We start from the raw sequence: 17,650 nt of genomic DNA, 5'->3' as shown, positions 1-17,650 counted from the left end.
AAGAAACAAACATTGAAAGTGAAACACTAGTCAGGAACAGGAAATCAGAAAGGATGTGAAAATCACAGGAAAATATTTCACAAAGAGCACAGTTTAGGTTAATAACAAGACAAACATATACATGTAAAATAAGGAAATAGAGGTCATACAGGATGGACAATTAGAGATGTAAACAACAATAAAAAAAAACAGATGAAAATAAGCAACATCAACTGACACAAGTATTTATTTGAAAAATCAGTGTTTATTAAAAACAAACAAACAAAAAAAAACAACAACTTTATTTTCTCCTAAATTTATATGCTGGAAAGAATAAGAAGGAAAAAAAGGAAAAGGAAAAAAATCTTAATATATCAATCTGGAGGCGAGGAGAAGATTTCATTGTCCCTATGACTCCGATCCATTTAGGTGATATACATCACCTCATTTTTGGAGTGAAAAGTATTTAGACAATGAATGATGTATCCAGAAAAGGACAATGATGTCTTGCTAAGAGCGGCAATATTTTGGAGGTATAGTATTGTCAAAATCCTTAACCAGAAGTCTTTTTCAAAATATATTTTCAGTTGAAAATATTTGAAATCTCTGTATAGAAATTCAGAGTCATTGACAGGGATGAGAGGAGGCAGGGACTGCCTCTACTGTTAGCTGCTAGCATAAAAATGTCTTCCTGTACTGAAGCTGATGGTAGTGTTCTTGTTGGCTTTAATGGGGCTCTGTCACATGTTGTCTTCATCTGGCCATTTTTAAATCTGGAACACATAAAGTTTTAAGGTACTGCAATATAATTAAAGGTTGAAGTATCAGATTCTAGTAGAATAACTAGTGTGCTAGATTTCTGGACATGCTGCTTCATTAGTAGTTGTTAAGCTTCAGAGCCTCCTCCCCTATCCTCCAAGTTACTGCAGCATGATGTATATGCATTCTCAAGGTCTTAGGGATAAGATGCTTTCCCTATTGTAAAACAGGCAATTTTATGTTTCTACTTATACTCTTCACATTTTACTTTGGTTTTGAGCAGCAGTGTTTATAAATCTGTGGAAATTTTAAATAATATCTGCTGAGCATAGATATTTGCTACTGGAAAAAATAGATGATGTATTTCTATAACAACACAGTTATGAATAGGACTTATCTTGCAGATCTGCTTTGTCAATAGAATATAGTAATAGAATCAGCAGGATCAATCAGAAGGACAATTTTCCTATGTTTACTTCAAAAAAATCAAATTACAAAGAAAACAAAACATATGTTTTATACAGGACTCACTAGATCTGATCGCATTGTGAAATATGATTTCATACTTGTAAATTAATGTTGCTTAGGATCCCACTACCGGACTTTTGAGAAAGAGAGGAGTCAATATCAGATCTCAGAGTTGCTAAATGCAGTGTACACATTGAGGTTGTCTTTGAAGTGATAAAGTCCACTTGAAATGATAATATGTCCCCTATTATAGGATAACTAGCTAGAGTGTTCTGGAGTAAGGGGTGTTGCTTGCTTGCTTGCTTTATTTATTATTTTGGAAAGCCTTGAAGAGGACAAGTACTAACCTCAATTCATTTTGCACCCTTCCCATTAACTTAACAGTGAGCAGTACCAAAGCTAAATGAATCTCAGACCTTCCATCATTTATAATTTCTGAAGACCTAAGCGAGGAACAGATGAAGAGACTGAAAGCAGTCTTCTGAACAGTGACTTCAGACAAAGCTAGATTATCTTTAGAAACCTGTGTGTCTTGACTAGTTCTGTTGGTAAATACCAGCAAACATTTAGTAGATGAAGTTTGGGTAAAATCCTGATAATCTTTGGCAGTCCCAACCCACTGAAGCCAGGTTCCTAACTAATGACTATGTTCAGAAGCTTCATGTTGGCAAGCAGTAGTTGGGAATGAAAGGGCTGTGATGATTTTTGGAGTTCAACGTCACTGCTGTCTGTTTGTTGAATGAAACACAAACTATTTCTATCAGGTGGGAATGGTGACTGAGATGCAACTGTTATTCCTCCTCACTTTTACCTTATATATTTTCAATTAATCTCTTTTACCTGGATTTATTTTATATTTTATTACAAACATAATTACTATTAAATATAGTAAAGCTCTCGGATGGAATCCTAAAAATTATGGCAGAGTAAATAGATCAGAAAGAAGACTTTCAGAGAGCAGCCAATCATGGATGAAGATATATTTTAATAGACAAATCCATCAGTAATACATATCATCATATTTTTTATAGCTTCTTAATGTATATATGTCCTTTCTCCAGCTGAGAGTAGCTGAAAACATTTTTTTGCAACCTGCCAGAAACTAGATGGCTTAACTTAACTTAAAGCATAAACTCCTGCTTCAACTTCAAAAATTGCATTGGTTTATCAAAATTGATTTTAGATTTGTCTGGCAAAATGCACTTAAGTTAGTTTAGCTCTTCTTTAAATCATTTTTTTTTTTGAGTGTTTGAATGGAGAGTATAGTACTTTTAACTAGATTAATTTAAGATTGACCTACTTACACATGTGCAGCTTTTTAAAACAGCAAGATTTAGAAGTAGCTCTTGGGGAAGACAAGGATGTCTCGAGAGCTTAGACTTCAAGCAGATTAGACATGATGCTTAATGTACCAGTTGCTGACTAAAATCTAACTGCAGAAGTCTGACTTCCAGTGGCAAAAAATACTTGGCAAAACTAAGTATAAGCTCTCCTCAGATAAAATAGTAGATCAGTAGAATTCATTTGATACTCCTATCCTCATATTAATATCTGCCAGAGAAACAGAAATAAAATATACATGCATTTGTTGTTGTTGTTGTTTAATGTCTGTAGCAAAATTAGTACACAATACTGAAATTCTGTAGAAAGAGGCCTTTAAACAAAATAACACAATAAATAATAGTAAATGATATTTTATTACAGAAGTACTAGGTATTTTTGGTGTACATTTGCTTTTAAGCGTAAGGAGAATATATTTGTAGCATGCTTACATTCATGTGGAATAGTTGCAACTTTTATATACGTGAATCTGTCTTTGGAAGAACAAGTACAAAACTCTTCATAAGGATTTGGTAATTTTTTTGCTAACTCTGTAGTACTCAAAAATTACAAGTTTTACAGACAAACAAAAAAAAACTCTGTCACTTTGTACTATGCAGTTGATAGATCGTTCACGTTGCCAAGCAAAAGCTTTTGGGATTTGATGCAAATACAGTATCTAATGTAGATAGATATTTGGACTCTAGTTAGTGCATAGATTATGCTGTGGGCTCTGTTTTGGCAGCCAGGAAAAATTTATGAAAATCTTAATCTCTGAAGTGCATAGATCAACTTGTAGTAAATTTCTTTTGGCTGCCAATGTCACAGTGCAGCAGATATATGCTGCTGGAAATATGAACCAGTGGAGTTGTGAAAACCATGTCTCCTAAGGGAGATTTGTGTCTCAAACAATGCATGTCATATGCTATGGTTAGGTAAAAAGCAAGCTGAGCACTTCAGATTAAAGGAAGCTCTGTATTACAATTTTAACATTACTTTCATTTCATAAAGCCTAGTGCTCTTGCTTACTTGATTATTTTAATAAACTTTTATTCATATTGAGTTTAATCTGCAATCAAGCAGTGTGACCTAGTAGTCATCACATGCTTGTTTTCCAGTTCTTTACTAGGATAAATATTTAAAAGCTGATTGTGTTCCTTAAATATATATATATATAGTATCATACTTATCTTATGTAAATACTTACGTATTTTAAACACAGAATTAACAACATGGGTTCCTAGAAATCAACCTATTCTTAATAGGGCTATTAGCTGATACCTAGGGAAGAGGATAAGAGCAAGGGCAAGCATGTGGCAACAAAAACCCTGGCATATTCACTCCTAGCTTCCAAAAATCTGTGACTCATTGGCTTTCTGAGCCAGAGGCCATATTTCTGTGTTTAATAGCCTTTGAGGGATTTCCTTTCATGAACTGGTGTAATCTCTTTTTTAACCCATGTAAGCATTTAGTATCCACAACATCCTGTGGCAGTGTGTTTTATAGTTTAAGCAGATGTGAAAAGCTATCTGTTCTTGATTTTTAAAGTTGCCATTTATAAATTCACTTTAGGTACACTGATACTCATATTATGAGGAAGTATTTCCCTAATCATTTTATCTATGCCATTAATAATTGTATGGATCTCGGTCACATCTTGTTTCCAGGCTAAAGATACCTAACTTTTTGAAGTTACAGCTTTGTTTATGTATGGTTACAAGGTTAAAGAAGCCCAACTTCTGTTTTAAACTAAACCTATTTGAATGCGAAAATGAGGTAATTAACAGTATTATAAAATACAGCAAAGAAACAAACAATTACGTTTATAGCATATCACGATGCTGAAGATGCCAGAAAATATTTAAAAGAACTTTGCAAGCTACAGACAGATGGAGTAACTGATGATTCTTTTCATTTCACGATTCTCCCTGAAATTCAGGAGTCAACTCGTACACATATAATATTTTTTATGGCTAAACCTCAAGGCTTTCATTATTTAGAAAACAAATCACTCTTTCCCCAATAGTGAGTGTGTGTTATGCTGTTAGAATTTAACAGGGTAATCTGTTTTCAGGCTTCACAGATCTTACATGGATTATACTTGTTTGGTGTGCATACACCCACTTGTTCCATGTCCAGTCACCCCAAGTTGTTGCATAAAATGATAACTCTGAACCATTCAGTGTGTACTTAAAAGTATTACTATGGTATGTAGAGCTATGGATATAGAGCTGCACTTGCGAATAGAGAGGCCCCTTTAGTTATTGAAGAGATGCATTATATGCATCCATAAATGGCCCTGGGTAGCTTGTGAGGACTCAGTCATAAGGCATAGGAATATACAGACATGAAAAGTGGATCTTTCTAATATATCCCATGTACTGCCTGGAAACCAGATGTTGGAAAATATTAACCATTGGCAAGGTAATTAACTCATTTTCTATTTGTTGTTGTTGTTTGTTTGTTTGTTTGTTTGTTTTTGCTTTCATGGAAAACCATTTTAGCTTTGAGAAAAGTGCTTAATTTACATGTTGTTAAAAGGGAAACTTAAACACTGGCACTCAGTGAAGGCAGGGACGTGGATGAATCCAGCCCCATGTTTTAGACGTGTGTTCAGTTGGCCCATTTTAATATATCTCTGGGGCTATCAATATCATACTCTCAGCTTCCATCTTGACCTAAAATTGTTAAGTACACTAATATGCTATCTGAAAGAGAGGCTGAGGAATAAGTCAAAGAGATGGACTTTGTAGTATTCCTAATTAAAGCAATGGAAGTGTAGTCTGTTAAGCACATCTTACACAGTGTTTTTAGTGTCTATAGCTCCAAGGCGGTATTTACACTATGGCTTATTTGCCAAACAGAAATGGTCATGATGCAGGCAGTAAATCAAAAACGAAGTGTAATAAGATTTACTAAGTTGCATATTACTTCCATCGTTGTGTAGGCAAACACAGACCGTTGCAAGCCTATGTGGAGTAGCTAGGGAAGCTGCAAATTCAGTTATCCATTTGAACTACAACTGGAGGTTATTTCCCGCATACTAGGGCCAGTAGAACAAACTTCTTGCATTAGCCATCTGTCTTAATTCGCTATCAGCCAGTCTTAAACTGCTAATGAGAACTGTTAAAACTAAAGTGGTTGACTTTGCATGGAAATGAATGATGAAAGTTCACATTGCCTGTTACATCGACTTCATTGCCAAAGAAACATTTAGCTGAAAGACAGAATGGCCCCTCACAGACAATTTCTGTAACCATTGAAGGTATGTACAGAAAAGAAACAGACCACACCATTATTATTAATATTATTGTTGTCGTCTAGAGGCCTTTGTCTCTAACAGCTGGTTATACAACAACAAAAATTTTATTACTGTCTTCCCAAACTGGATTCATTGGATCAGACACCTGTATACTGAGAGTAGTGAGTTAACATGGGGAATGTAGTTGAAAAATATTTGTTAAGCTCATTAATATGTTGAAGCAAATGATGTGTCTTTTCAATGTGTCACAAAAAAAAAAAAAAGTGCTTTTTTTTTTTCTTTTTCTGTAGCGAGGTAGAAAGATTATTTATTTATTTATTTATTATTTTTTTTTTTATTTATTTTGGGGGGGAGAGCAGATCGATGTAGTTTGAACAAGTGCATATAGAAAATGTGGGTCAGCCTTTTCATGATTATTTTCCTAATCCCAGAACCCCTCACATACGGTTACTGTGTGAGAAAGAGAGGAAAAGAGAGAAAGAAAGAAAGAGAGAGAAATAGAGAGAAAGAGAGAGAAAGACCTCACACACAACAAATAAATCTAGCTCCTACCTTTCCTCCTCTTAGCAGAAAGTTTAGCAGATTTTAAGTCTGGGTCCTGAATCTGAGAGAGCTTCATATAAATCTTCTCCATGACAAACAGTTATTGAAAAGGGGGAAAAATTAAATGATTTAACATATTCTAGTGTTATTTTTATCCCCTATACATCTTTTTATGTTCTCCATCATCTATCAGAAAGACAGTATTTCTTTAAAATGTATACTCTAAAAATAATTATAACAGCTCTAATGCTAATTATAAGGAAACTGCTTTATGAGATTTCACACCACAGCCTGAATTTCAAGTTCATTTCAGGTCCACTTGCTATGGACACCTTATGAAAATCCATACTGTTAAACAAGCCAGGTCAAAAAAAAAAAAAAAAAAAGAAAAAAAAAAAAAAAGGAAGTTACCTTTTTGATCACAAATAAATTGCCATAAAAGGCAAAATCAGTTCACACACACACACACACACAAGAATAGCTTGAAACTATATTTTTATCAGTCCGAGATAGTATCACAGAATCACAGAATCACAGAATTTCCTAGGTTGGAAGAGACCTCAAGGTCATCGAGTCCAACCTCCAACCTAACGCTAACAGCCCTCCACTAAACCATAGTAGACATAATTTAGGAAAGAGAATTATCTGTGAGTATTTTAAAAAATACCTATGACCCTCAAATTGTCCCATTAAATGGAAAGTTGCATTTTTGCTGTTCAAAGAGGGTACTGGGCTCGGGACTCCAAATCTCATGTTGGATCTTAGAGTCTCTGTTGGCTGCTAAGACCGCTTTGTGGAGACTTTTTCTCCAAGACAGTGGTTCTAAGATTTTTTTCCACAGACATTCTATAGGATATCATTATTGTGCTGACCCCTCCTCTTCCTGTCTTTTCAGAGGCAAACAGATTGGAAAAATCACACTCCCAATTACTATGCATATTGTCATTGTTTCCTGAGAAAGAGACAGGAACTTTACATAATCGTGTATATCTTTATCTGTTAGGAAGAAAATTAATATATTGTTGTAGCAAAAGTAGAATGTAAGCTAACCCTAAAATATAAGGAAACCTCATATATAACTTTTTTTAAGAACAGCATATGACTGTCTAATGAAAGACTTTCTCACAATGTCTGCGTTCTCAAATCTAGAGAATAATTTGTGCTTTACTCTGTCAATTCTGTACTTCAAAATGCTTAAACCATATGTTCTTGAGGCCATATTTTTTTTCTAAGTCTATATTTAGATTCTTTCCTAAGTGGTTTGCATTTCAAAAAATGCTGAGCATTTAACACCAGTACCTGGAAACATCTACAGCTAAAATATCAGGCTGGGGAAAAGATGAAAAAAGAAAGATCAAAAAGGACCAGCTAAATTAAAAGAATAATATTGTTTGTGCAAAAAGCTTTGTTGTGGTGGACAGGTTTAAGTCTCTAGTTCAAGTAAATGATGAATGCTTCCTGATTTTGTACACAGAATTAAATCTGTATCTTGTACTTTATAATTAATGTTTTGCCATGGGCCTAAATGAAAAGACCTGAGTCAGAAACCAGCAGCATCAGGGGGTGGAATCAATCTGACCAAATGTTGATGTTTATATCTGAGTTAATCTCATAGAGTTCCTTTGTAGTTAGAGATATATTGCCTGCAATGTTGAAACCGTGCAATTTCAGATTAGAGAAGGAGAACTGAAGTAATAACTGCTTCCAAATAATAGCACCAACTGGGATACAAGGAAATCTCAGAAGCAGAGATGCCTGCTGGGGGAACAGTTCAGTATTACACTCAGACAAGGTAGTTACTGGTGCAGACTATCCCTGTTGTATGACAGGACAAACACCTTCCTGTTGATTTAAATATGGTAATACACAAAGGTAATGCACAACTTAAATTTTGAACATGTCACAGGTAATATGGTAATATGTAAACATATATTTGTTTTCCATTACCATAAGAATTATATATATCTCTGTTCTGTTGATGCAGTTGGAGAACTGATGGAACATAAGAAAATGGGGTAAGCATTGTGTCCAAAAAAAAAAAAAAATATATATATATATATGGAAAATTCTATCATGATTTTTTCTCTTAATAGGAACTAAACAGGCAACACAACTATAAAGAAAGAAGAACCACTCACATAAAATTCCCAAATATAAATCCAATGGTATGTCACTTTATCTTTAAAAAAATCTTAGTCATATATATGTGTTAAGTAGGATACGAATAACAACCTGTACCTGGCTTTAGTGTGAATTAAATTAGAGCATGATATAATTAATCTCAGTAGTTTAACTGAGACTGGGTAAAAAATTATGTCTGCAGAGTGCCAACACATGCTTTATACATAAATTAAATTGTACATGGTTCTATTTCGGTGATTTCAGTGATCTGCAGGACCTGTACAGATTTCTGCCCCATGGCAAGTTACATCTATTGTGAATATTGGCAGCATGACTTTGACCGTCCTCCTGGTAATTGCACATATTTCTCATTATAGTTGGATACACAGGACGTTAGAGGAAACGAAGAAGAAAAAACAACAACAATAACAAAAACATCTCTTCAAAACAAAAGTAGCTGCGGTGTTAACAAGCCAACATTTTATCTGAGTGGTTTTGAGTCAAAATCTACATTTGTTGTTGTCAAAGTCAATGATTTGATTTTAATATGGAATCAGCCTCAATTTTATTTTTATCCTTTTATTTTTATCCTTTCCCACCCTGGCACTCACTCAGGAGTGGTAGAAGGATGTCCATTCCCTGTACATGAATGACCCTTAAGGACAGGACCATGCAAGAGAGCTGATAAATATGTGATACATGCTCTTGTCACACACATATTCAAACATTCAGTCTCAGCATGTGTTCATTCTCACAGCCTTCAGAAATAAGTTTTAAATACTTCTACAGCTTATTGTTCCCACAGCAACAACCAAAAACAGCAACAAAGAGACGACAGGAAAAATTATAAATAGATAAGGCTGCTACAGTATGTGCAACATTTGCAAATGCATTGAGACTACTGGAAAAATAGATTAAATGTTATTTAGCATCCTAGTCATTTGTAATGTTCCAAGAATAACCATTGTATTTTCAAACCTTTTGACTGGTATAAGTTTTCTGAGAGAAATTAATTTTTAATTTTATAACAAAATTAAAAATTCCAATATAATTTTAATTTGATTTATTTAAAATAATTAGTATCTAAAGATGGCCATGAGCACATACAAAATAGTACTTTTCAGTCCGCTAAGTGACATGGCTTCATTACTATCTGAATGCAAATGCCATCTGAGAATAATATAAAAATTTGGTAGTAGACCTGCATGCTGAAGCAGTTAATCCCAGGAGATCGACAGAAATTAATCCTGGGAGCTAAAGACTCAGCACAAGTGTAGATGTTCTTAGTCTTTTTAGGTTCACTGTCACAGCAGGGTTTCCTCAAAGCATGAAACAAAACAGTAAGCAGTATATTTGCAGAACCTTATTTACACCTTTTGGGGAAGCAGCATGCTCTAGTACCTTGCTTACCTCCCTAGGATAATTTCCAACTGCTTGACTTCTCATTTTTTAGAGATATTGATATTAATACATGAGTCAGAGTAATTTGTGATATCTTTTATTACTAGTAATTAGAAGTACGAGAGAAAAAAAAAAAAAAAAGTGGAAAGATCCTTACACCATGTTGTTTTAGAAAGAAAATTAAGAATATCTGAAGTAATTAATTATACCCATTTCAAGTTATTTACTAGATGGTTGTATAAATGATAATAAATATAAGTGGTAAAGCAAAAAGTCTTACCTTCTGCACGTCCTCCCCTTTTAAAGCAGAGGCTGATATGTTTTATAAAAGAATGTGGGCTCCATTCAAAGATGTTTTTTATCAGACTCTTGACTTCTTCTAAATTATGCCTAGAATATGCAGAACCAGTAGAAAACTGCCTGAAAAGACATACACTCTTTTAAACTCACATATCCTTAATGAGTTTCAGCAATGATCACTGAGTCACCTTAAGACAGTCCTGCTGAATATTCCCTTGTCAAATTTCAAGCAAGCTAGTTTAAATTTCACACTAATCTCCTGGTCAGTTTAAAATAGAGTATTTTTTAAAGAAGTATACACATGTGGGCGTAGGTATACTAAATGATATACAGAGCGTATTAGTACATGCTTTCTATATATAATAAACTTCTTGTGTCTCCCTACTGTTTCCAAATATATATACATTTCAGCAAAACAATCTGCAAATATTGCAGTCTATGTATTAGCTTATATATAATGACAGAATAAATGAAATACATTTTTGTGTCATTCTTTTTAGTCACAGTGGAAAAATGACTAAATGGGATTTAGTATTTAAGTCTTCAAAATGCACTGTATACACAAAATAGGTACACCAAGTTCATACAGAAAATGGATATACTCTGTATCATACTTTTTTTTTTTTTTTAATTTAAAACCAGAAAAACAACAACAATAACAAACAACAGTTTTATTCTTTTGTCAAAGCTATGGCACCATCTCTCCTTTTTCTTGGAAAATTCTTCTCCAAATAACCATAAAGCTAACAATTTTCAGTGACTGATAAAAGTTTGAGATAACATCAAGCAACAGTATATGATTTCCTAGGCTGGGAAATGTGGCACTGTTTTTTTGTATAAGAGCATGCCTATGATTTGTATCTAGGACCATTTATACGCATATATAGCATGCATATATTGCATTTATGTAAGAGCATACATATGCTTAATTCTGCTGTATTCAATATGGTGACAGAGAGAAAAAGTCTTCTTTTATCACTGACTGTTGAAATATTGCATTCAAAATTCTGTCCTGTCTGGAAATAAAAATAATAACATAGATATACAACTTCCGTTTTTCTGTATGCTACATGCAGTAAGAATCTTATTCTAAATCTTGCAGCATTTCAGCAAGTTTGGATTAGCAGCTTTGATCTGGTGATTTAATGGTATAAATGAACCAAATAACAAAAATGCAAATTGTAAATACGTCAGACAAGTTCATGGACAGTACATGTGTAATATTCTCTGATGAACTATGAAGTTGCCTCTGGAGTACCGGTTTGTTGATAACAGATACGAAATGGGAGTCTTTCTTGTACAGATTTACATTTCAAATTCATATATGTTTAATCTGAAATATTCTGTGTCGTAGAAAAAGATTTGAGAAAAAAAAAGAAATGGTCTGTATATAAAGTAGTTTTGTAGTGTTCCAGTTTGTTTCACATTTGAAATTCATCTTCTAGCTTTGTTTTGTTGTTCTCTGGATATAGAAGTCTACAAAATTTAGGTCACTTGGATGGATAACTTTTGAGCTCATAATGTATTGTAGCAGTTACTATCATGTGCCAAGGAGAAGAACCAAGTGACATGCCTTGGGGTGTCATTTAGTACTATGTAAAAAAGATGGCCAAGTGACAAATCTAACAGTTGGTAAGCCATTAGCGTATTACTTTTCTAAATTAAGCTCACATACCATTTAAAGCAGGAAATAATGTCTCCAGTACTAGTGTTTCTTAATAGCTTGCTGTGGACAAACATATTAGCTTTGTTTCTCTGTAGACATGAAAAATAGTGTATATATTAGCTACAGAGGTTTCTCCATACACTGTGCTCCACAGTGTTGGCTGCTGAATATTTGATATATTAATACATATTTATATTCTGGAGTTTGGGCAGTGATTGTAAAGTCAGGCAGATTTAGTGCCTAAAATAGTTTATAGCCTCAGAGAAAAGTGTCAGTATAAAAATAATCATTTTGTCTTAGTTTCTTACACACAGTATTATTTTTTTTTTTCAATGTGGAATTAAACCTGAGATAACATATGAAAAACAATCACAATATGTTTGATATTATATCCTACCTATTCTGAATTTCTGTGTTAATAACAGAAGACCAGGGATGCACAGATTTTGGACTTGTGAAATATATTTTGCAATACTTCTCTATTACCCTATAGATAAATATAACAAGATGTAACAGACTATCACAATGAATATTCACCGCTGCATATCCCAAAGTGGCAACTTTTAGTTTAAAAGCCATCATAGTTGTATGTAGTTTAATTCTTTTTCTAGTGACTTTTTAAAGTTTTTGAGATGGTGCTTCATTTTGCCAAGTAGACTGAAATATATTTTTCTACATACATAATGTATATGGATATACAGAATCATCTGGGACTCTCTCCTTCAATGGTGAGGACTCAAAATATTTAAAAGATGATGTCCAGTGTAAGTATGCTAACAAAGCTGTCTGGAGCTTGTACTAATATTCACTTGCCTGTATACTCCATCTTTCTCTGACCACTAGACAAGGAACTGAAGTTGTCCTGTTATCAACCTTGCAGACTCAAATACACTTCTGCACAGACTGGAGAGAAAGAATGAGCACTTTTAGGATTATCCTTCTGCATTCTCAGTAGACAGTTATAGTAAAATTGTGATGCTCAAGGCAAGTTATCTCCCAAAAGCAAATAGGGACTGACTAATTGTTGCTGAATTAGAGAGATCTAATCATATGCAAGAGAAGAAGAATGAAAACTATGACAGTAATAAGTCCTACCTGCAGTGGTCTCATGCAACACATTCTGAACTGGTTTAAACCTCAGTTTCAACTGCACTAAGTTATTTGGGTCAGTTTAAACTCAGGATGCCCTGGAGACAATCATGACTCTTGATGGAAATAGTTATGAAAAATGGAACTATTTGACTATAAGTAGAAAATATGTTCCCTGTTAAATCACGCTGTCTTCCCAGGCAAGAATGTTATTCTCCCAGTTTTTTCCTGTGACCTTCTCCTTTCCCCTTTACCTGTTTACTCCAAGGGCAGTTGTATCTCTAGTTTACTACATATAATAGCTACCTTGACATCTACCGGTTGCATTGCAGGAGGTAGAAATTACAGAGTCCTTTTGTCTTTTTCCCTTTTTCCCTTTTGGGCTTAGGTTTTTACTAAGCCTAGAGGGGCCAAGCAGATACTGGATATTTATGATTTTTCACATATGACCCCACCCAAAATACATAGGAAGAGAGACAAACACCCCTTGCATAATACCTGTTCTTTGACATAGACCCACTATCACAGTAGTAGTAGAAGTGCTCTGCCATATGCGCATTGTCTGTGATCCTGGAAGGAACACGTGCCAGTAGCAGCTTTATTTATTTACTATGTATATTCACTTCATTGTGTAATTTATGCAGCCTCAAAGTCAAGATGGAACAAGATATAGGAATTCCTAGAGATCTTTATAAATACTCAGTGGGGACTGAAGACCAAAGGATGTATTGATTCTTCAGGCATTGTATAATTGGCACAATTAGAGAGAAACAGTAGACTCTTCCAAGAGTATTTTATTAACTGTAGTTTTACGTAATTTAGAAATGGTTACAAGTTCACCTCCCGGCCCTCTCACTTCAAACAGTAGATGTTGAGTACCACACATAAAACACTCTTTAATCTATTGATACTGATCAGCGTAGCCACAGTGCCATTATTTATATTATTAAACATTCAAATATTATTAATGTAAAACTATGAAAATGGTTCAATAAATACTGTATGCGGTTTGATAGTTGAATTATTGATACAAAGACTTAGACTGGTTAATATTCTTAATTATGATGATAGGAGCCCAGGTCTAGGAGACAAATTTGCCTTTCACAAGGTCTGATGAACAAAAGGAAGTTCCATTTTACACACACAACTTAAAGCTGCACAAATAAATAATTCATTCTAATAAACCTGTGTTGAAACTCTAACTTTCATAAAATGCAGAAGAGAACTTTTGAGCCTTGTCACAATACAATAGCTATATATCTAATAGCTAATAGCACAGTAGTATCTTGTTTCATGTCTTTTCATCTTAAACTATCATTTTTTTAAAGGATATTAATTATTCCATTGTGAGTGCAGAATGAAAACATTTACAGGGTTGCTCCTGTGTATCACTTAAAATGCTGAGGTTAGCTACAGATGTTGTGGCTATGAGATACCGTCAAGATCAGTTTTGACTGGATATAGAAGGGCAAATTCAGATATCAAAAGCATTACTGAGAGGGACAGTCAAGCTCCTCAAACCTGTTACAACAGTGCATGGAGAATCTGCTTTACTATGTAAAGAACTGCACACAGATATATATACACATATAGTCAAGAAGATATTTCATCTGAAAACCACTTAATTATAAATGATAGGATAAATTTTTTCTCATTTCTAAATGCATATTATTTCACATTAATTTTTGAAAGGTGATTTTTCTGCACAGTTATACTGAATAAAGGAGCACAAGCATTTAGTTTTCCTATTTCTGGATTAAAAACAAGAAAGACGTGAAAAGACTGTCAACTAAACAGAGTTTTAACTGTGAATGTTTCCATGCTTTCAATCAGACATTTATATTACAAACATCAGCATGGTTCTATACATCATGAAGACATCTACTGCCAAGTGTTTCCCCTTTCATAGGTACTTGGAAGAAAGTTTATTTCTTGTGTCAGCAAGAGGAAATACTTGAAAAATTGAAACACTCTCAACTGTGTTCTCAAAGTTCTGTAAATATATGTCTTTTTCTTCTTCTGTCTTTTTTTTTATTTTTTTTTTAACTAAATCCAATGTTTAATATTCTTATTATATTATAAAAGTACTTATAATCCCAGTGCCAGCAGTGGAATATTACTGTCTACCTCCAAAGGATTTACAGAATATAGAATGAAAGTTAATGTTTAACATTTTTGCATCTCAATATTGATCTGTCTACTGGACCACAGTATAGACTTTACATTTCAGTTTTACTTTTTCACCATGTATACTGGTATTTCAACAAAAAGCTACCTACTCTAGGTGGAACCCCTTTAGCTTATGTCCAACGTTCTAAAAGTTATAAGCATCATAAGCTGGTAACCTAAGTTATGTTCATCATAAGCTGGTAAATTTTTGTGCGGGATAGGAACACTTCTGAGGAATGATTCCTCCCATTCCTATGTGGTGAAACTGAGCAATACATTGGATGTGAATCCTCTCCAAGTGACCAAAATCTTTCTGATGTAAAACATTTTTTCCAAAGTCTCATTATATAACAGGATGACTACAGACAGAATCATTACAAAAAACTTATAAAAGATCATGCATTCTTAGATGATTAAAAATAAACAAAATGAACACCATAAAGGTTGAGCTCTGAAACCTTTATAGAAATACTTCTACTAACTTTGATTTGTGTTTACTTCACAGAGTGCCATAATTCTACTGGTAACATTTCTAATTGTTTCCAATACCCTGTAATAAAAATGAAATGTGGGTTTTTGGAAGGGAAAAAACAAAAGCAGTCATTATCAGTCTATAATACGAGTCTGACATTTTATTATTTAGATCTACATAAATCAAAAAGTTCTAATACTTAAGAATTTGAAAAATAAATGAAATACAATGAAATACAATGAAATACAATGAAATAAATAAGGGAATCCTATTTTGAGAATGAGATAGCAAGACACCCATATTTCCCTCATTAGAATTTCAGTTATGGTGATTCAGAAATGGACAACGTACAAATAATCAGCAGAGGCCTGATTGCTGATTGCTTGGATGACTAAGTTCCCTGTAGGGTTTGTCCTAAATAGGTAGTCCTCAGTCTGTGAAGTTAACCACACACATCAGAGATATTTTCCTTTTGGAACTATGACTTAGTGCAAGCATTTTTACTTAGCCTAACTAAAGCATAAACCTGATGTCTAAAACTACACACAAGCCTAGATGCCAGATATGACACTTGAACCCTGTACTAACCATGCGCATCAGTTTAAAAAGATAAACACTCACATGGTATTCATATGAGTATCATATGCTTATAATATTATTAGTTGCCTCTTAAAAAAAAAAAAAAAAAAAAAAAGTTACCTTTGCAACTGCATTACCTTAATGTTTCATTGTTAATTAACTAGTAAAATTCAAATTCAATGAAAATGTCTTTCAAATGAAGAGTCCTCCACTTGTGTTATTTCTGTTACTATGCTTATTGTTTCATACATTATTTTCCCTTTCTTTTCTCCACAGGAAATGATCTGTTTCTAGTTGCTGTGCATGAACTGGGACATGCTCTGGGCTTGGAGCATTCTAATGATCCCACAGCAATCATGGCTCCATTTTACCAGTATATGGAAACTGATAACTTCAAACTACCTAATGATGATTTACAGGGCATTCAGAAGATATATGGTATGTCATACTTTAATTAGGAAACAATGTTTTCACTTAAGAATATGTTTGACAACCTCCTGTCCACATCACCTCTCTAAAATAATTTGTTGGGGTAGGCTCTGCCACTTGTTATCCCAAATGCCTTCTTGTGATAATGCCAAAAATTCTGATGAAGTTCTTTTACTTGTTTTCTCACTGTTCACAACTTGCATTCAAATTTGCACTCAGCTGGAATGGTAATCTTAAATGTTTTAAAAGGCCATAAAGAAAATATCTGCAAAGAGATCCCAATCTATTAAAATATTAAGATATGCAGGCTTTAACCATAATGAGCTTATTTCCACAGTACTCGAAGCTAATATAACTGTATGAATTGATTGCTGCTCAGTTATCAGTTTATCAGTTATAATACTAAACAGTTCCCTGGGTAGATCAATTTTGTGGTCCCTGAAAGCCCTTTTTTTTTTGTGATAAATATAGCTAATTGATCTCAAAAGAATGTGATTATGAGTCCAAGACTTTGAGCTACACGGGGGAAAAAAAGACCCACTTTTTAATTTTTATTTATTTATTTATTTATTTTTGTGGCTGGAAATAGGATCTAGCAAATAATCTAGCAAATGTAAATTCTGTATGTATTTGAGAATGCAAGGTAACTGAAATTTTAAAACCAAAACACAACATAGCCCTGTATGTTAGGAAGTATTTTGCTTTTCTAGAGCTGAGCAATGGTGATAACAGATTTGAGTGTTTATAAGAATAAAGGGGAGGGCCGATGAGGCAGATGTCATGGTGGGATTCTACTAAGAACCACCCAACCAGGCTGAAGTAGCAGGCAAAATATTCTATATGTGGCAGTTGGGAGAACTCTCACAATCGCTAGCCCATGTTCTCATGGGGGACTTCATCTTACCAGATGTCCGCTGGAAATACAACACAGTGGAGAGGAAACTGTCTAGCAAGTTTCTACAGTGTGTGGAAGATAATTTCCTGACACATCTGGTGAGTGAGTCAGCTAACGACAGCGCCCCTTGGGATCTTTTGCTTGTTACCAAAGAAGGACCTGTGAGTGATGTGAAGGTTGCAGGCCATCTTGGGCATA

General features: G+C 34.0%; 2 protein-coding genes across 2 annotated transcripts in view; both read left to right on the top strand.

Moving 5' to 3' along the window:
* The window catches only part of CNGB3 (cyclic nucleotide gated channel subunit beta 3), a 663,489-nt gene that overhangs the window by 64,512 nt on the left and 581,327 nt on the right, over positions 1 to 17,650 (top strand). The window lies entirely within an intron of this gene.
* The window catches only part of MMP16 (matrix metallopeptidase 16), a 190,278-nt gene that overhangs the window by 117,298 nt on the left and 55,330 nt on the right, over positions 1 to 17,650 (top strand). Inside the window, exon 5 of the mRNA XM_084508687.1 lies at positions 16,405 to 16,566. Coding sequence (XP_084364813.1) covers positions 16,405 to 16,566 — 162 coding nt within the window. The remainder of the gene's footprint in view (positions 1 to 16,404; positions 16,567 to 17,650) is intronic.

Source organism: Aythya ferina, assembly GCF_964211825.1.
Source record: "Aythya ferina genome assembly, chromosome: 2".
Classification (NCBI taxonomy): domain Eukaryota; kingdom Metazoa; phylum Chordata; class Aves; order Anseriformes; family Anatidae; genus Aythya; species Aythya ferina.
The sequence above is the reverse complement of the archived record's forward strand: the minus strand, read 5'-3'. Positions and strand labels throughout refer to the sequence as shown.